At 36.7% G+C, this 21,101-nt stretch overlaps 1 protein-coding gene and 1 pseudogene across 1 annotated transcript in view; both read right to left on the bottom strand.

The window, feature by feature from the left end:
* Positions 1-385: 385 nt before the first annotated feature.
* Positions 386-3,188, bottom strand: LOC6050422 (annotated as a pseudogene).
* A 14,111-nt stretch (positions 3,189-17,299) lies between these two features.
* Positions 17,300-21,101, bottom strand: part of LOC6031364 (UPF0047 protein YjbQ) — a 98,975-nt gene continuing 95,173 nt past the window's right edge. The window contains exons 4-5 of the mRNA XM_038251900.1: positions 18,499-18,580; positions 17,300-18,432 (exon numbers count right to left, since the gene is read on the bottom strand). Of these exons, the coding sequence (XP_038107828.1) occupies positions 18,217-18,432; positions 18,499-18,580 (298 nt within the window). The 3' untranslated portion in view covers positions 17,300-18,216. The remainder of the gene's footprint in view (positions 18,433-18,498; positions 18,581-21,101) is intronic.

Below are 21,101 nucleotides of genomic sequence, written 5' to 3'. Positions count from 1 at the left end.
TGAGTCAGGGGTATTAAAAAACACCCAAAAAGCAAAAACTGAAAATTTGGTTTATTGGACCTTTTCAAAAAAAAACTCCAGAAATTTTTTTATTAAAAAAAACTTTCGAGGCGACATTTTTCCAAGGCTTTCGGATTATCGATTGTTTAATTTCGAAAATTTTGGAACCCTAACATTTATACCGTAAACCGGGGTGACTTTGATAGGATTTTAATTTGTTTTTAGCATATTTTCCAACAGGTAAGGTTTTTCTCAAGATTTTTATTTTTTAAACATGTACTGGGGTAGACTACACAAAGTCCATGCACAATTTCGGAATAAAAGTTTTTTCAATAATGTTTAAAAAAAATAGCTACGTAAAAAATTCTTACTTTTAATTCCGGGGCTAGGGGTTGGACAGAATTAATGTTTTTATTATTCGTTAATCTATTGACGGGGGTTTTGATATTTTTATCAATAGACTGACGAATAGTTGAGCTAGCGTTCCCACCGTGTATTATAAATCTCGGTACATTTTGACAGCTGACAAACAAAAACATGCCTTTTCGTGATTTTTGTAGGTTTAAATATTTACTGTAGCACAAACGAAAGTTAAAAACGGATCTGATCCGGAATCGACGGAATCTGTGTGCCATTTTAGCCTGAGCCATCGGAGGAAGAACTATCTTTACAAAAGACGTGGACGGGGATATGGTGGTGACCGCCTGAAGAAGTAGATTTTTTTTTACCAAAAACCAGGACGGGAAGTTCGTCGAAGCATCCGCAACGGTCAACAGTTATGCTATTTGAGTCTTGCAGTGTCAGAAGACGTTCATCGAGGCCAAAACCGGCGGCACCTTCTTATGCCCATTCTGTATGGGCCGTCTGGCAAAGAAAAATCTAGCATTCGGAACGGTCCACCATCATGTTTTTTGAGTCCAAAAAACTTTCGCGGCGATGTGAAATGAAGCTCATCAACGAGGCCAAAAACCTTTTTCAGATGGTTTTCTGTTGGAGTCCATCAAGCTGTCCTTGAATCAAAAGCAAAACTTGTATGTTTATTTCGTTCCCCGCAATTCCCCTTCCCCTTTTTCAGCATCCCCGGCCAGACTTTGGCTGTGGCTTCTTAGGAACCGTCTTCAGAACCCCGGGCGCCCAGAACTACACACCAATCTGAAGAATACCACCAGGAAGAACACATGAGAACAGGTAGACATGTCCTCATCACGACTTCCGGTGTAGCTTTGGCTTATAAAATCAAAGCTATCTTTATAAAACTTGCAGTCTATTTTTCTCAAAATGTCCGCTGGCCATGAACCCATCATCGCTAGCGTTCTTGCCAAGGTGTTCAAGGCCCGTTACAGGATGCACATGGAAACATACCCCTCCTCACCCCTTTTTTATTAGCTAATTACCAAAAAACGAAAACATTACTTTATTTAACTGTACACATTCATAATTTAAAGCTGTTCGTATCTGTGTTTCTTTTTCAATTTTTCGTTCTGGCTTTTTTCTTCGTCTGCTATTCGACCCCGCGGCCGACCAGCATCAGCGAAGAGGACGACGATGAGATGGTCGCCTCCGCGGACAGTTTGAGCTCTTCGATCATGCGACGTTCCTCCTCGTCGTTTGGTTCGGTTCCATTATCGTGATGGTCATGTCGTTGATGGTTGGATTGATTAGCTTCAGCAAAAGGATGGCCTTCTAGTTGAACATGAGCGGCTCGCACCGGATGAAGCGAACCTTCGGAACGTGGTACGCGGCGAACATCGCAATGCGGTACTTGATCGAGCACGGGTTGTACTCGGACTTGGTCACGTTGTGGTCGCACTGACGACACCGGAGGGAGGAGATTGTGTGCGGGTAGAAGTTTTTCACCTTGAACGGTTGCTTAGCCGGTTAAGCCAGCCTTTGCAGCCGAGTCGTAATGTTCTTCAACTGAATTGGCTTCGTTAGCAAACCATCCGGAAATTCATCAACGGCTTCAATCGCCACGAATCGGTTGATCGGCGACGGCGTCGCCTTAATCTGCTCCTCACTATCGGTCCAACCCATCTGTCGAAGGATCATCGACACCGTCACCCTGGTTCGATCCGCCAGGCTCAGAAACTTGCTCGTTTTCGGTGTCTTCCGACGCAACCTGCAGCAGCAGTCCAAATCGAGTCGCAAACGCGTACTCCGGCTCCGGCCACTACACTGTCGCCACTGGTTGCCGGCCGTAGGCGGTTCCTCCTTCTTCCCCTCCTCACCAGCAGTAGCGGCTACGTCAGCACGTCGACCATCCACATCACCACGGTGGTGGGCCAGTTTCCTCCCAGATTGCTTAGCGTGTTGAGCAGTGTCATGTACGTTCCGCCGACGGCCGCTATTTCGCGTGAAGAACACCATCACCGCAACAAACATACTGTAGAGAGCGATCTGATACAGACCGTACTTGGTCAGCAGGATCAGATAGTAGTAGTACGGAACGTGGAGGTCGTAGATCATGGCCGGGGTGAACCAGACGACGGCCGCAGTGCCAAAAAGATCACCGTGCAGGCTGAGAATCAGCATAAACAACTCCATCAGGTACTGCGTCGGGATGAGCCAGGACGCGCCGGCCAAAGCGAGACCAGTATAGCGAGTCGACGATCGACGTCCACAGTAGCTTCATACTGAACGACTAGTGCGCAAAGCTGAACTCGGCCTGAAATGTTTAACAATTGTTATCGCGACGCGTTATGCCTGCAACTCATCTCAACAACCTCATCGAGATAAGACGCAACACCGACCCAACATTCAACACGCACCTGTTGTTTGTAGCTGGCGCCGCGATTCTGCAACATCATCAGGATGGCTGCCACCAGCCCCATTAGAATACCCTGCAGCAGGTACAGAAAGAACAGGATGGCAATGTTGTCCCAGTCAACGCGCAGGTCACTCCGCTCGTGTTTGTCCAGCAACTGCTCCTTTTCCGTGGGCCGCTTCCGGACACCCATCGCTGGTTCTGTTTCTTACAATCATTCGCGGGTTTGTTGATTCCCAGAATCTTCCGGCCGGCGCTGACCGTGGCTAGTGGGATTCAATTTGATACAAGGACTTATGAATATATACTTTTCCTTGCTGGCACACAAATTTACTCACCATTCCTTTGGAAACATCAAACTCAAACTTATTTTTTTGAAGAAAAACAACACCGAACGATTTTAAACTTGTTTACCGCCCGAGCGCAACAACAACAATGGAAAATGGCGTCCCACACGCAATTATTTTTTCGCACACGCTCAAAGAAGTAGGATGGGAAACCAAGATTTGTCAAAACGGTGAAAATGAAAAGGTGGGTTCGCGTCAATAAATTAACGAAATATCAATACTTTAACCATCTATTTTAATATGTTAATAGTCTATTAACCTATATGTCCACCCCCTAGCGAAATATCAATACTTTAACCATCTATTTTAATATGTTAATAGTCTATTAACCTATATGTCCACCCCCTAGTTCCGGGGTGACTTTGATAGTCATAGTTTTTCTTGTTAAAATCATATTTAAGATGTTCAAACTTTATTTGTACCCTAAATGTACCATCACTAAAGTAGCTGATATAGTTTTTAAGAAAAAAAAACAATGTTTATATTTAGTTAACTAAGTGTATAAGCTTTTAAGCAAAATACATATAAATTTAAGGTAAAATTGTTAAAAAGTCGAAATTTCGCCTAAAATTTGTTAAAACTGGTTTTGTTTATAAAATTATCGATTTATTTTGCATTTTTTAACAGAATTTGAAGCACGAACTCGAGCACGAATCACAAGTTTTCACATTTTAGATAAAAATTTATTTAAATAAAATTGCTTATAAATTTGGAGATTTTTTTTTAAATGGTGTTTCAAAAACACATATTATTTATTATTTACAAATTTATTTCACCTTCTCCTAGTGGAAAATTGTCCAAAGAATCCGAAAATGCATTCCGTTTTCCGATTAAAAATCATGTTCATTGAGAAAATCATAACACTTTGAGAAGTTTAAAATAATGACTTTCATCAACATTTTCTTAACTATAGTTAACTAACTCTTTAAACTTGTTAAAATTTTATGAAAAGTTCTTCTTGAGATACGCAAACCTATCAAAGTCACCCCGTTTTACGGTAGGTCATTGCTGAACCGCATCGCGTGGCGCATCGAAAAGCTCAGTTTTTATTTTCAAAAAATCATAACTCGGTAACGTACGGTTCGACATCGCCAATTTTTTGAAATTTTATGTGAAATTTTCTGAGGAATCCGATAAAATTATTTTCAGACATAGGCTCTTTGGTCCAGACACGGTCAAAACGCCATTTTAAGTTTTCATACGACTTTTTCAAATATTAAGCTAGATTTTTGAGACTTCTTACTATTTTTCTCAAATAGCCAAATCGGATGAAATGACGCAGAGATATGATTTTTTGAAAAAAAGTGGTTTTTGCGAAAAATTACGAAAATTGCCATTTTTCGAACCACCCTAGCATGATGTAGGACACCCTAATGGCCAAACAAAAAAATACGGGTCTATTTATTTTAGGCCAAGGAACCCCCTGGAAAATTTTGAGCCCAATCGGAGAACTTTTTTTTCGGTTTAGGCTCTTTTCAAATGGAATTGCAGAATAAATAAAAAATGCATTAAATGAAAATTTTTAAGCAAAATAAAAATATGTTGAGTGTTAATTCGGATAAACTTAAAACAAATTTCTTGTTTTTTTTCAATTTTATTTTATTTTTTCATTGTTTTCTCATTGTTGTCATCGTCATAACTTCTTTTTTGCTTTCTCTTCTTCCTCTGCAAAGTGTGTTGCTAATGTCTTAGTATTAAATTTCTTATTTTTCTTTTATTTTTGCAGCTTCGGTTGCATCTTTTTTTATCTTTTTCTTGCCTCCACCCACGTGTGTCTCATAACTCGGTTTTGGTTGTTTGGTTTGTTTTGCTTATTTTCTTTTGTTGCTGTTGTTATTAATGAATATAGTATCTAGTTGTTTTTTTTATTATTATGATTCTTGCAGTATTAAGTTTTTCTTTATTTCCATTCTTGTTTTTTTTTGTTTGTATTTATTACTAATTATGTACAAGAAAATCCTAGTAAATTTCGCGCGTTTTCTTTTATCTCTTGTATTTGCAATAATTATCGATAGTATCTCTCTTATAATTATTTCAAATATTTTTTTTGCGGTTTTATGGTTTTCTGTGATAACATTAATATACTTTCCATTTTTTTTTTGTTCTGCCTGCGTCAAATAATAATAAAGGTATTTTATGCTTCATTTTTTTGTATGTACATATTGTCGATTTTTCTTTCTTTCTGCTAGTTTTTTTCTTCTTCTCATTTTGCAATACATATTTACCGCCTTGCTCCACTTGCTGTAACAACTGTAACGTTCTCTTATTACGCGTAGATCTTGCATTATTTTTGTTTTGTTAATAGTAAATTATTAGTTAATATCGCTTGTTTTGCTCCGTTTCATGAGAAATAAGTTTTTGTAGTTTTTTTTATCATTTTTTCTAGAAAGAGAAGAATTGAAAACGCTTATACATATTCTAGGTTTTTTTTGCTTGTTTATCAAAATTGATCATTATTGTGAAGTTATTACAAAACAGTTTTGATTTTGAGTCTACAAAAATTGTTTGTTTTGCGTACGTTTTGCGTTCACGAAAGTTTACAACCTCCGAACTGAATAACATTCTGCTTTCGGTCACCAACGCAAAAAGAAAAAAAAGGTAGAAAACTTAAGGTTCGTCCGTTGCTTTCGTCAAACTGAACAGCTTTAAAGGTTGATTTTTTGTTTTCTTTTACTTCTTTTCAGAAGAAAATCGTTAAAAGATGGCAGTGCGCATTTGTGTGTTTCTTTTTACGATTTTAACTACTTTTATTCCATTGAATTGTTTTTGTTTCTTTTGCTTACCCCTTTTTTATAATCTGTTCCGTTTTCGCTAGCTTTCGTAAAATTCATTTTCACGTTCTTTTATTTTTTTTGTGGACTTATTGTTTTTGTTTTCGCAAGAACCGTCAAACCCTTGAAATTTCCGGCGGCGTAGTTTGGTATTAATTGGTCAAACTTAAAAGAGACAAAAATACCATCTTTGCGGGCTCTGTTTCCTAGATTTGGGTTTCCCTCTCTATTGTTTACTGTTTTTAGCTGCTGCGCTGTCTAGAGAATGTCTTCTTTTGTCATTTGTTTGTTGTATCCATAGATTTTTGGTATCGGTTTTGTTTTTTTGCTATTCATAGTGTTTGTTTTTTTTTGTATTTTGCGCTAAAATTTTGCGTTAAACATTTTGCTCATCTAGTTGGTTTCTATTGGTTCGGTCTTTTATTCTTTTCTGTTTTGTTTTAGCCTTTCGAACCTTGCAGCTTTTTTATTTGTTTGCTTTCATTAGGTGATTCTGTTGTAAATATTTTTTTGTTCTTTTTTACTTTTTTTCTGTGTCAACTTGAAAGCAAATATATGAAGCAAGCGTTATCTATTCTTTCTCTCTTTTTTTTTGTTTTCTATCGAAGACAACTTCTTTGCCTTTTCTAAAAAATACCGAGTTCTGTGCGGTTCTTTTTGTTGTTGCTGCTATTTTTTTTCTTTTCGCGTTTTTAAGGTATTGTTTGCTACAGATGATGGTTTACGTTTTCGGACGTGTACGTGTGTGTCTTGGTGAGTTTACTTTTAAAGTTGCGTCACCCTGAAGCCATGTGGTTGCGGACTTGGTGTACTTTTGTGATAATTTAAACCTATTTTTAGGCTAGAATTTAAGAAAAAAAAGTGAACTTTCGAAAATATTTCAAACTTATTAAATAGGTTACGCAAGGTATTTCCTCATTCTTGCAAAATTGAAGATCTGTCCAATAGCATATCTCTTCTGCCCTTTTCAACACTTCCTCTCCTTTTCTGTTTTCACAGAACAACTCTGGAGTTTTTTTTTTTTTTTTTTGAAAAGGTTCAATAAACCAAATTTCCAGTTTTTGCTTTTGGGTGTTTTTGAAACAGGGTTATTAAAAAACACCCAAAAAGCAAAAACTGATTTTTTTTTCAAAAAAAACTTCAGAGCTGCAAAATTGGGATCAGAAAGAGCGTGCATTCAATTTATTTATTTTGCAAGCATGAAATGACAAAAATAATCAAAGAAATAAGATATTTTGCAATTTTGTAAGAATGACTTTTCATCTAGCTATTGAGCCATACAAATTGGACATTAATGCATTTCGCACGAACTCAACACCTGCAGGTGGCTCTCTTTGAAAAACAAATCTGGAGTTTTTCTTTTTTTTTTGAAAAAGTCCAATAAACCAAATTTTCGGTTTTAGCTTTTTGAGTATTTTTCAATACCCCTGACTCAAGGCGGTTTGAAACACACCCAAAAAGCAAAACTGGAAATTTGGTTTATTGGACCTTTTTTTTTAAAATAACTCCAGAAATGCGCGCTCAAAACAATTTGTTTGAAAATATCCTAAATATCGATTTCACCGCCTCTTCGAATGTATAGTTGCGACGGCATGTTTTACGCATTTCTCTGTATAGTTTTTGTAAGGTTTTTCTGCTGGAATGCATTAAAAATATATTTGCAAATGATTGATTGCTTTTGATAAAACCGCTTCTAGCTACTATGCAAAATAGAGATTTTATTAATGCGAGAAAATAATATCGAGAAAGTCTCCCCGAAAGAAACGCATCTTTATACATTTTTTTAGAGCTCTCTCCCTCTCTCTGCTGATTCGGTTCGATTTCCTGTCACAGATCAATCATTTTTTAAACTTTTTTTTTTAATTTTTATTAGGTCCTTTTCGGGCTGTGACTAATGGCCCTCCTAAGTAAAATGCGCCAAAAATCATAGAAAAACATACAAATTTAAAAATTCAGTGTAGTAGGCTGGTTGATGAAAATTTTTAGATTAAAAAAAAAAAGATTAGATTTCAATGCACATTAACAAAAATGTGTTCTATCGACTACATTTCCAGGGTGTGGGGCAGAATAGGCCACCTTAGAAAACAAGTCATTTCGTCTAATACAACGTTGAAGGGAGATAAGAAATGACTTAAGGGACCTTTGTAACATAGTTTCCATGAAGTTAGACCACTTTTATAAAAATAGTCACTTACCCAAACAAACATTTTTGAAAATAGTCTAAATATGTTGTTTAATTTTTACAAATAAGCATCAAAACAACTAAAAAATCAACTAATGTAGCATTAAACTTTATTTGTGAAGCTACCAGAAGTGAAATAATCCATTTAGTTAAAATTTCGTAACTTTTGATTGTTTTTATAAGGCAGAATAAGGGTGGTCCATTCTGCCCGCAAGTGGATTTTAATTTAACACTTCCACCATCAAGCCTCTAAATCGACGTCGTCGTGCTATCTTGTCGCACCCGCCATTTCGACGTTCCGAGAAAAACGCGTTTTAATGTTTGACCTTGAATATTTAAAAACGAGAACACGTAATGTAAACAATAACAAACACGTTTTGTTTGGCTCACCATTCTGTGCATTGTCCCAAAGTTTGGTTGAAGTTGGTTGCTGGAGTCCCGAGTTATAATTACAAATGTTTACGGTAGTCTAGCTTGTACGTGCGACAAACGCATCCTGACTTTCCTGGCCTGAAATCCCTTTGGCCTTTTGTCGCACTTACATCAATTTTCATGGAGTGACAAGATAGCACGACAAGATTGAAACTACTTTCATACATAAAGTGACAAAAATGCACGGAGTTTTTTCGGTTTTTGTTGAATATCTCAGGATTGAAATCGAATTTTGGGGATCTGTGAAGGTCAAAAGGTGAGGCATTGTGAGCTGCACAAAATGGCGTTCTTAACTCAATTTGGCCCAAAATGCACGTACGACAAGTTAGCACGATGGCGACGAAATGATTTTAAGGTTCAGTTGTTGTTTGATTACCTTCGTAATAGCTCCTGGTAACATTCTAAACATGGAACAAGCTTTTTCAAACAATCTAAATTTCGAGAAAGCTTATTTAAGAACCATAAAATAAACAACATTTGCGTGATTTTGTCAATAAATTTTTGCTCATAATTCAAAAAATACAATGAATTCAAACGTCGTTTTCGATATGGTGATGTTATTTGACGTCGTTTATAAGACCCTTGCCATACAGTTGGTCTAAATCCATTCTAGAGCCCAAAACCAAGGGTGGCCAATTCTGCCCCCACTGCCCCTACCTCTACTTTAGAACAGGATTGTAGTACCGATGAGGGTATTAGTTTAAATGTAATTCAATTCAATTCAAATGAAAATCAACAATCAGTTGGTGCGGTTGACTTTTTGGTTGACGACGATAACGAGTCTATTTTGGTTCCCATATTAGGTGAAAGTGAAAGATAACAATTAATTTTCGGTAAAATGTATTCTCTTGGTCTAAATCAAATTAATCATGTACAAATCTTAATAATCGCTTTTTAGATCTTCTGTTCGCTAACAAGATCGAAAACTTCTGTGTGACTGAGGCCAAAACCCAATTTGGAAAAACGAGGCTCATCATACAGAAATTGAATTTTCATTTTTGTGAACAAGGCTTGTAAGATGGTTAAGATTATGAAAAAAAACCTGATTACAATAAAGCCGATTATTTCTCAATAAAACGTAGATTACTGGAAGTTGACTGGAGAACATTATTAGAAGGAGAAACAAATATCTACGGCATAATTTACGAAATTTTCAATGAATGCATTCCAACACGAAGAAAAAGACGTACTAATGACAAACACCCGCCATGATTTACGAGGGAAGTAAAAAACCCTAAAAAAAATAAAGCTTATAAAAACAATAGTCAAAAACTCGATGAGTATTTAGAAATTTGTAGATTGTTGGAAGTCACCATAGAAGAAGAATTTGAAAAGTAATAGAAAAGTAGAATCAGAAATCACCGTAAAAACTCAGACGTTAAAGATTACCTTGGAATTGCTCTTATTTCTTATATACCTAAGCTCTTTGAGGCAATGGTAAACAACCAAATGTTCGCTCAAGCCAAAAGATATATAATTGACAAGCAGCATGGATTCTTTAAAAATCGCTCATAAAAAAAATCTGTACAGACACATTATACTGACATCATTATTTTTCAAAATTATTTTTTTTTGTGCGTTTTCACTATCTTTTGCCACTTGCAAAGTAGCCGCATCCTCAACGCCAGTCCGCAGTTTGTGTGCGCGTCGCCGCTTTTTTTTAAATGTGCACCGTAGACAAAAACAGTGTGGTTCTGGATTTTTGCCAACTCCAAACTCAACCACCTAGCCTGTAGAAAAAATTTCTCGCAGACCTTCAAGTAAACTTGCGAGCATTGCAATTATGCAATAGAAGAAGAATAGCCGTGTTGCAGTTCGCCGACTCAGCAATGGCCTCGTCCATAATCGAGAATTCTCTGGTATATCAGGGTTGCAAAATCCCGATTTACCTGGACAACAACGCTACGGAAGTTCGTGTGCTTGACCTACCTCTAGGCGTAAGCATGGCGTCGGCGAAATTTTGACCATCACCAACGACCGCTGGATTAACTTCTTCCCAGGAATTCCAAATGGAGTTTGAACCCTGCGGATGTTGCTGAAACAGGCAACGCCGAAATCAATCGCTGTAAATAACGCTGCTGCAGCAGTGACAATAAAAGACAAAAAATCGCTTTGCAAACTCCAAGTAAAGAATAAAAAAGTGCGGATTCAAGTTAAAAGGTGAACCAAGAAAGCAGTACACAACCGATTGAACCTGAGCCAAGCAGCAGCAGTAAAAGCACCAACAGTAAATCAGACCAACATGCAATGCAAACAAGTGAAATTGACGAAGAAGCCAACGATGGATTCGAGACCGTGCTTTCTAAGCACACTCGCAAAACCCGGAAGCGCTTACAGGCCTATTTGGACGCAGATGACGAATTAACAACATAACGAAGAAAGTTGGCTGCAGAAGAAACAGACGAAGCAAAATATTATAGGGAAAAGTGTTATAAGATAAGTTCTAAAATCCGAGAAGAAGAGGACGAAGATAAACTTGAAGAACTTAAAAATTTTATTCTCTAAATATTCTAGAAAATAAACAGAAAAAGGCATGGTAAAATAATATTTAAATACAGCCAGATATGTGACTCTGTATTTTTTCCCTTCCACTATACACCTTGAAGAGAGGAATGCACAATGGTGTGAAGTCTCTTTAATAAAAATAATTTAAAAAAAAACTAACTTTTGCAAATATACATATATAGTAAGAAGTATTTCGTAAATTTCTCCACATTCAATGTTTATAAGATCAAAATGTTACAAAGTTCTACTTGAAAATTCAAGCAATACAACACAATACACTAAACTCACTAGCGTAACCAGGTCCTCAAGGAAGGTGGGGCAAAAATATTAGAGTTTTGAAAATTTCGTCGTTTATGGACACCCCTTGCCCAATTTTAGAACAAATTTCCGAGGATGGTGGGGCAACTGCCCCATGTTGCCCCACCCTGGGCACGCTAGTGACTAAACTAAAAATCTGGATTTTTTTTTGAAAAGGTTCAATAAACCAAAATTTAAATTTTTGCATTTTGGGTGTTTTTTAATACCCCTGACTCAAGGCGGTTTCAAAAACACCCAAAAAGCAAAAACTGGAAATTTGGTTTATTGGACTTTTTCAAAAAAAAAAACTCCAGAAATGAAATTGATTCAATTTACTTGTGTGTAATTCTGAATTACAAAAATGTAATAAAATAATTCATAAGAAGATGTAATGAAGGATTACGTAAGCTCAAATTACAACAAATTGTAAATCCATGTAATGCAAATTGTCCCATGTTTCGAAACGCACTATGGAACCCGAGAGAGAAACTATTTGTATGTTTTCAATTCGCCGATAAAAAAAAACAGATAGACAGCTGACAGCTCGTTCCAATGCATTGCAATGGGACCATAGTTGATCCATCGAAAAAAAAATTGTCTAGTCAATTTATTTTTTTGCATTTAAATGAAAAAAAGTCATCAGAAATGGTTTTTAGTCGTGTTCTTTAGCGTTGTACAAAAGCATTTACAAAGGGCTTTAGGACGCAATTGGCTGATTTTCACTCTTTAATACTGGAACGCCCAACGCATGTCCAACTTACACGGACACCCAAGCCTCGCAAAAAAGGTGGAACGGTAACTTCAACTCGCAGGTTCTTGGGCATAACTCAACCAATCGGGTCGATTCTTGTTTCCAGTGATTTGTAAGAATGTCTAGATGATCCTAAATTTGTGCAGAACTTGATTTGAATTTCTGCGACCGAAAACATCGTTCCACCTTTTTTTAAACGACTGCCTCCGCGGAATTTTTGGCGAATTGTTTTTTGCACGCGAAAAAAAAAGTTGGAACGATGTTTTTGATCTAGAATTGATCTAGAATTATCTAGACATCCTTACAAATCAAATCACTGGAAAGAAGAATCATCTTGATTGGTTGAGTTATGCCCGAGAACCATTGAGTTGAAGTTACCGTTCCAACTTTTTTGGAGCCTTGGACGTTGGAATGTTAAACAACTTATTTTGTAAAACTGTTTGTAGAAACTTGCTTGCTGAACTATTTATCACTCGATTTCAGTTGAAAACGCGTTTTATGAGCTGTTGAACGTCAACGTGCTGGTATGACAACATTAGAGACACGCTGGAATTAGATGCTGTTTCCCTAGTGAGATACGCGTGTAAAAGGTTCAAGTGAACTTCGATAGTTTTGGCACGAAAAATTGTGTAAAACGCTCTGTTTTCTGTGGTTTGTTCAGCAGAGTTTTAAAATATGTAGGGGAAATTCTCGTATGTTTGGCAGGTTAAGCACTCGCTCCTAACTCCATCCAATTTGCTGATTTTCACTATTTAAACAACTAATTTTGCAAAACTTTTGGTACAAACTTGCTTGCTCACTTTTTATTGAGCTATTTATCACTCGAGTTCAGTTGAAAACGCTTTTAATTAGCTTTAATTGAATGTCAAAGTTCTGACCTGCCAACATTAGAGGCACGCTGGAATTAGATGCTGTTCCCCTAGTCGTTTATGCAACAAGTTGCAAAAAAAGATTTTTTCAGCACGTGTCGTACACTTATCCAACGAGGTTCACCGAGTTGGATAAATACGAAGAGTGCTGAAAAAATCAAGTTTTGTAAAGAGTTTCTTTAACAATTTTTGCAATTCCAAAAAACACCCTTTGATTGTTATTTTAATAAAAAAGTGGAAAAGTATTACTTTTCGAAACAAGTGCTGAAAATTTCAACTTTTCAGCATCCATTTCAGAGCTGAAAAGTAGAACTATTCAGCATTTATTTTGAAAAGTGTTGCGATTCGATTCTGTTATTTTTGGTACAGAAAAGTAGGCTTTTTCGTCGTTCAAAAATGACAGGAAAAGTAAGTAGTTTTACGACGGAGTTGAAAAAATGAATTTGAGAATAGAAGATTTCTGGAGTTTTTTTTTCATTTTTTTTGAAAAGGTCCAATAAACCAAAATTCCAGTTTTTTTGCTTTTTGGGTGTTTTTGAAACCGCCTTGAGTCAGGGGTATTAAAAAACACCCAAAGAGCAAATACTGAAAATTTGGTTCATTTGACCTTTTCAAAGAAAACTCCAGATTTGCTCTGTTTTGAAATGTGAAATGCATTTCTCTCGGAGATTTGTTCCCTTTAGAAATTTTCTCAAGAAATTCGATTTTTGCTGGTTCTGGTGAATGCGTGCGTGACTTTTTTCTAATTTTGAGAGAAAACACTGACTGCTTTCTATGACAAAAGGAGCGGAAACTCGTGTTTTCATTGTGTGTGTGTGTAATTTTTTTTCTCTCCTTAGTATACAAAAATGTTTTAGCAAAATCAACCAATATCGGTTCGTGGCTTTATCGCTCGTCGACGGATAAATACTCTTCATTCTTTCGCATTTTTTTTTTAAGTTTTACACTCCAGTGTATAAATGGGCCTTTTCGCTAGTAATTTTCAACTAAATCGCTTGCTACGCACTACCCGTTAAACGGTTTCGTGATGAAGTTTGATGTGTGTTTGATAGCCTCTCTAGCGCGCGCGGGCGTGGTGTAACTTTTCAACAGTGCATTTTTTTTCAGTGTGTATGCGATTGTGGGTGATTGCGTGGGTTTGATGATTCATGTGTGTTTGGTTTACAGTGCGGGGTATCGGTTTTGCAATGAGCGGGGTTGTCAACTCTGTTGCGGAGAGTAGAACGTAAAGTGTGTGTGTGTGTGTGTGTGTTGTTTGACCGTTACCATTTCTAAAGAGTTATTTGAGACGCAGCAGGATTTTATTTCCAACTTTCAGAATCGTTACAAAGGGCAGCACGCGGTTGGAATTCGGCGTGACTGAACAGAATCGTTTTCGCTTCTATTTTTTTTTTTTTCGTTCGAAACATAACCCAAAAGCTCAAGAGACGTTCGCACGCACAAACTAAAAACGGATTTTTTTTTGTTTTGTAATATAATTGCACTTGGAGTCTTCAAAACGAGGGGGAAGACTCTCGTTGTGGAAGACTTGGATTGCAATTTGTCCACTGTGTGATTGTTTCCAAATGTATCATCCCACGATAAAATCCTGCTGTTCCAAATCGTTCGTACTACGTAAAACTAAGGAGTTTCTTCTTAATTTTTGTTAGATGCTAGCGCGGTTGGCCCTTTTGCCGGAATTGTTCAAAATCTAACTTGTTGTTTTTTCTCAGTTTGTTTCACGAATCGTCATCGTCCTTTGCTTACAAACTAAATAATTGCTCTTCTCGTGTTGCTTCTTATACTTTTGACGAAACAAGTACAATCTAAGTGTGTGTCTGTGTTTGTTTTTTACCGTCCCGACTGACTCTCTCTCTCTAGTTTTAAAAAATTAACAAGCATTTTAGTAACTATTGCGTTGGTTCCACATTTCGTCTCGTACTACAAAAAATATACTGGTAGTAACAAAATATATTTATATTACCTCCTTGCTCGTGCGAGCACACCCCTCTTTTTTCTGCTAGTGTCGTCGCTCGCTCGCTCTCCTAACATTCTCTTTTTTTTCATTTTGTTTTGTAAAAAATACAAACGTGTGTTCACAATTTGATACATTATAGAAAAAGATGGACGAGAAATGGTTGCATCTATAATGCGGTTGTTTTTTCTTTCTTTCTTCTTTGCGCCTCATGCGGCTTTCGCTTGTTTATTGTGTTTGTTTTTGTTCTAATTTTACTTTAATTTACCTTTTTCCCCTTTTTCTTCCTCTTCAAGCGACATTGCTGCGTGTGTGATTAAGAGTGCGCGAAAAATGTTGTTTGGGTTTTCATCACTTAAATAGTTAGTCCAATTTTGTTTGTGTGTGGCAGGAAAAGGCTCCTCTCCTAAATTCTTGTTTGCTTACTCCGTAATGGGAATACGTGGTTGTGTTTAAATGTGAAACGAAAAAAAAAAAAAAAAAAACTCGCACCGCAGAACGTGCGCAAAGTGCGCAAACTGTGGAGGAAATGATAAAGCAATTTTCTGCGACTGTGTCAGCACAAAAACGAGATTTCACAGAAAAATTCAAAGAATTCGAATCTGCATTCCGATTTTCTTCAAATTGTCACAATTTTGAGCTCGACCCTTTTGAAATATTGTAATTTGAGTAAGGTATAGAAAATTGCAGAGACTTGGATCTGACAAACATTCTTCAATCTTGGACATTCTGTAGTTGAAGAAGGACAAGGCAATACCGTAATCTGGGGCGAATCGGGACGACAAGTTTTAGAGCACTTGAAAGCATATGCAATTCGGCAATCGACGCACTATTTTTGTTGATCTGTGTCTGTTTGATTCGAAACCTAAAACAGCTGTCCCAATTCGCTCCAGATGACGCTACTTCAACTAGGTCCACCATTGGTGTGGGACCAACTTCATGAGGTTGGGAAAGCGGCCACACCCTTCCGTTTGATGCCCTTTGTATTGGAAACATCAAGGTTATGGGATTATGGTCCTCCTTGAGCAATTTTTTGAAATCCGCGACATCCACACCTGGAAGCCCTCACAGAACAACTCAGTGAGATCGCTCGCTTAGGCTTTCGTGCGTGCACTTTTGCAGAAGTGCTTGCATGGTGTCGAAATTATGTGTAAATATTAAAATTACATAGGAAGAAAATAGTGAGTAAATTAACATGAACAAAATTGCAAATCAACGCTAATTTTTCATTGAACATTGCTTTAAAAAAAAAAAACTGACTCCGCAACACAAATTTACCAAATTTGAAAATTTTGGAAAGCTGAATAAATTTCGCACAAGACAAAGTAATAAATTAAAAAAACAGCTTTCGACGATTTAAAAAGTTGAAGTTGTAATTTACATTTGATATTTCTTTTTTTCAAATAAAATAATGTGTAAATATTAAAATAACATGGAAAGATACGATAATTTCAAAACGCTCATGTAAATTTATTCACTATTTGATGTAAAATTTACATATTTTGTGATTTTTTATCCGAAAAAATGTGTAACATTACTTAAGAAACTCTTAAATTTTTTACCTTTTCTAAGTAATTTCATTTTTACAAACTGTTTTGGTAAAATTACATCAAAAATGCACAACGACGCTAGCTTTTCAAAGAACACTATGTCTCACGCAAAGCTTTTTTTCATTACGGAATTTGAAAAGTTAGCGTTTAAATCTCAACTTTACAAACGGACGTAGCTAAAAATTGTGATAATCATAAGACAAATTTAGTTTCAGTGGAACAAAAATCACTGAGAACAAATATTTTGGTTGAAGAGACTCGGAATATAAGCTGGTTCTTTTAAACTTTGTACACAAATAAAACTAAATTATTTTTATTTAATTTAGCAAAATTGATAAGACGAAATAAAAAATCTGTAGTTTCCTATTCAAAATACTTGTTTCGCAAACCAAGAAATAAAAATCTCTTGAAAAAGCATTATTATTCAAAGCATTACGATTTAAAAGGAGTGTTGTATTGTTTGTGTTTTCATAGAATCACACGAAAATATAAAAAAAACAGCTATCCACTCAGACTTTAAAAATTCGAATTGAGTAAAACGATTTCAAAACAGCTAATTCAACAACATGATCTCTCATCGTGAATAACAACATTTTCGCTACAGATAACAACACAAAAATGCAACAAAAAGAAACACATTTCGCTTGATAACAGCTGTGATGGTGTTTCAGGAAGCAACGAAACGATTTTCATTCTGCAATAATCAAATTTATTTAACAACAGAAGCATGATAGAACAAAACTGTGAGGTTGTACTTTTAACACACGTCGAAAGCGCAGTTACGGATAGATAGAGTAGTGTGATAGGTGATGATGAAAAAATTGAATCTTTTCTAGCGCCGAAAACGCTCGCGGACTTATGGCTTTGATGTTTTTCATTTTTTGTTAATTCTATTACGTTTAATTTAATCTTTCTTTTTTTATTTCTTCTATATGTTGCGTTTTGTGCATTCGTGTTTCACGTTTTGTTCAGCCTATTAGCTCTAACTGTTTGCGGAGGGGGCGGTTCAAACTAAAAAAAACTTCCGTTGTGAAAATAATGTAAAAAGAAGGTAAAACATCACATATTCCTACAACTAACCGTAGTTTTGGTTTCTTTGCTATTCTCTTGTTTTGTTTAATTGTTCTAGGTTTGAGTTCTGGTAGTTCGATTGTGGCATTAAAATAAAAACAAGTTGGTTTGCTGTTTCTACTATTGGGTAAAAAATAGTTCATTCCGAGACGTTTTCTGGTTTTTGCTTTTGCTTATTAACCTTCAAGTAGACATCTTAAATGCTATTTTCATTGCGTTTTATACGAAATTTGTTTAGCGGTTTCTATGTTTTGTTATATCTATGTACTATTTTTGTCTCATATAAATTGTAAATTAAATATTCTGCTTTTGATGTTCTCTTCAGCTTTCGCGTTTCGTGTGTGTGTGTGTGTCTAAATGAATCGTTAGCTTTATTAGTAGTATGTACTCTGCTTTTTCGTCTCCCTCCACATTTCTTTCTGGCTATTAAAATCTGCTTTCAATTTTCTCCATTGATTATTTCTGCGTGTGTTGTTGTCCATGTTACTTTATAATTAACATAATTATGTATAGGTTTTTCATCCGAGTCCTCGTTTTTTTTTAATTCGCACGACTTCGTCGTCGTTGCTAACCCTTGTTTTGATGACTCTTACTAGTAGTATATGAAACTTACAACAACAGTAGCAGAGACCGCAGTGTGTGTGTGTGTTTGTTTGTGTGTCTGTGTGTGCGTACCGCTCTAACCCACGATTACCGACTATCGCGGGCAGAGCGTGGCCGTCCCTAACTGGACGTGGACGCGATTGGCGAGACCGGCGAGAGGGGACTCCGGGCCGAGTCCCGGGGGCAGCCGGACAGCGTTATCACCAGCTTGCGGGAGCCGGCGTGGTCACGGTGTTCGCACAACCACACCCCCTGCCACGTGCCGAGCGACAGTTTGCCGTCGGTGATCGGGATTGTCAGTGAGCTGCCGAGAAAGCACGCTTTCACGTGGGCGGGCTGAAAAAGGGTGAGTTGAAAGTTAGAGAGATAGAGAGTAAGCCATACGATCCGAGTCGCACTCACCATATCGTCCGGACCTTCGCAGGAATGTCGGTACGGTAGTCCTTCCGGCACAATCTTGTTTAGCATCATTTCCATGTCGTCCCTGGAAGAAAAGGAATTTAGTTACAGCTGCACATTTAAATCTACGTCAGAGTTGTTGGCCAATAAATTGAAAACGGTAAAATAAAGAACTTTTACTGAAAACATGCTTAACTAATCACTTTTCAATGATTCATTTTTGAGATTAATTTAATGTTGCCTGGCTGATGAAGAGAAAAATGTTGAAAATGTTTAAATCAGCATATTTCTGGATGCTTTCGAATGTTTGACAAAAAAAAAAAAACGTATTTTTTTATTTTCTTGCTTTTAACATAAAATTCGAGTTCTGCGACCCAATTTTAGTCAAAATTGAGATGTTAAATGCCTATTAAATTACAAATAAATGCTTTGGGCCAATACGCACCTCCCAAGAAAAGTGATCGAGAAATGGCTTTACGAACAACAGAACAAAGGAGATGGAACGATTTCTTGGGGCTTCACCCTCTGTGGCTTGCTTTCGCTGCCGCTGGTGCCCATTTGATTTTTTTCTTGACCGGTTCCTTCCGAAGTGCGTATACCGTTTTAACGGTGTACATTAACCAGAGCTTTTGCACCCAGATTTTTGTTACGGACATTTCAGTATCTTAAACTATCGAACCGTCAGGCTAACTTGTCGTACGTCACATTTTGACGTTCCGAGAAAAACGCGATTTAACCCTCTGATGCTCATTTTTTTTTCGATTTTTTTTATTTTTCCTTTGTTTAGGAAGTCGTTTTGAGCAACTTTTGTTCAACGAAAAACTATAGTATGTTTATTAGGGTGGGTACGGATTTTGAAAAGTTCTCAGATCAAGTTCTGGTGTGGTTTCCCTTGTAGGGCATACCCATAGGGACTCTCACGCCAAATTTCAGCTCATTTGGCTGAAAACTGGCTTGTCTCAAGATGGTTCAAGTTTACAAGCATGGTAGCTGTTTGACATGTGGCGTCGCGGTGTTCATCAGGCATTCATAGCATGCTAAGGAAAATTTGATGCTTTTCTGGGGAAAATCGTTGGTTCCGAAAATCCCGGATGTATTGCCGTTGAGCTCGATGGGGGTTGAACGAATCGACCTAGTCTCTTAGGGAAAGTTGTTCTCCAGACGATTCCGCTCATTTCTGGCCATCCTAGAATTTTCTACATGTTTTCCCCAGGCCTGTAGGAGGGAATGAACGAAAATTCAAAATTTCCCATAGTAATTTCCATGTATACTTGAACTCGCTTGAGACAAGCCAGTTTTCAACCAAATGAGCTGAAATTTGGCGTGAGAGTCCCTATGGGTATGCCCTATAAGGGGAACCACACCAGAACTTGAGCTGAGAACATTTCAAAATCCGTACCCACCCTAATGTTTATCTTGTTTCAATTTTAGTATTTTAATTTACATTTATCTTGTTTAGTTTGTGTTTGTTTTTGGTAGTAGTTGGCCTATTCTACCACCTCCCGTCTTTACAGTTCGCCTATCTAAAGTTTTCATGTTTTTACACTCACTTTTTCAATGTTTTGCTTGTTTTTCACATTTTCTGCTATAAAATGGCACCATTATCATTTAAATTGTAAAAAACAGCGTATAGGCATAGGATTTTAGGCGATTTTTCAAATCGAAGCCCGTTTAAAGGCGGGGTTGGGTTGTAGAGGGTTAATGTTTGACCTTGAACAAACAAAAACGAGAGCACGCAAGTTTGAATTGTACTTTGATTAATTTATTTATTTATTTTTTTTACATAAAAAACGTCTGCACTTCATGCAATTTTTGTACTCGACCCTCTCCGATTTCAATGAAACTTATTAGGCATGTTATCCTAGGCCTATAAAAGCAATTTTTGTGTATATGGAGCCAGATACATTTAAATATTTTTATGTTTCGTAATTTAAATATTGCTGTATCTCGAAGCCGTTGCATCGTATCAAAAAGTTTTTTTTTTCGTTCAAAATTTTTGTGAAAATAGCCTAAAATATTACAAAAAGACTCACGAAAAATGCAGGATGGAGCAACTCACCTTAAAAAACACAAAAATCATTTACTGAAACTGTTTTTTTTTTCAAAAGTGCTCTAAACGTCAAAATTTTCAAAAACCGAACACGAGAGTCGATTCTCCAGACAATTTTACATAAAAGTCTCAATATTAACCATTGTCCTAAGTCCAATCCTTGTGAAGTTACAGCGGTTTTAAAAATAAAAATGTTGAAAAAATAGGGTTTCTTTATGGTTTTTGGCAATTTCTATATGACAGACTTGATTTTTCAGTCTCGAAAAAATATGTTTAACGGAAAGCTCGTCAAATTTCCCATAAGTTTGTGTTTGACCACATTTCAATTGGATGTATGGGCTTACAGATATAAGCTAATTACATTGCTCATGACTGAAAACATAATATTTTTTCAGTGTAGTGTAGTAACCTGGATAGTAAATTAGCTTATATCTGCAAGCCCATGCATCCAATTGAAATGGGGCCAAAGACAAACTTATAGGAAATTGGACGAGCTTTCCGGTAAAAATATTTTCGAGACTGAAAAATCAAGTCTGTCATATAGAAATTGCCAAAA

This window comes from Culex quinquefasciatus, chromosome 2, assembly GCF_015732765.1.
Source record: "Culex quinquefasciatus strain JHB chromosome 2, VPISU_Cqui_1.0_pri_paternal, whole genome shotgun sequence".
Taxonomy (NCBI): Eukaryota; Metazoa; Arthropoda; class Insecta; order Diptera; family Culicidae; genus Culex; species Culex quinquefasciatus.
This window is presented reverse-complemented; position numbering and strand designations above follow the sequence as displayed.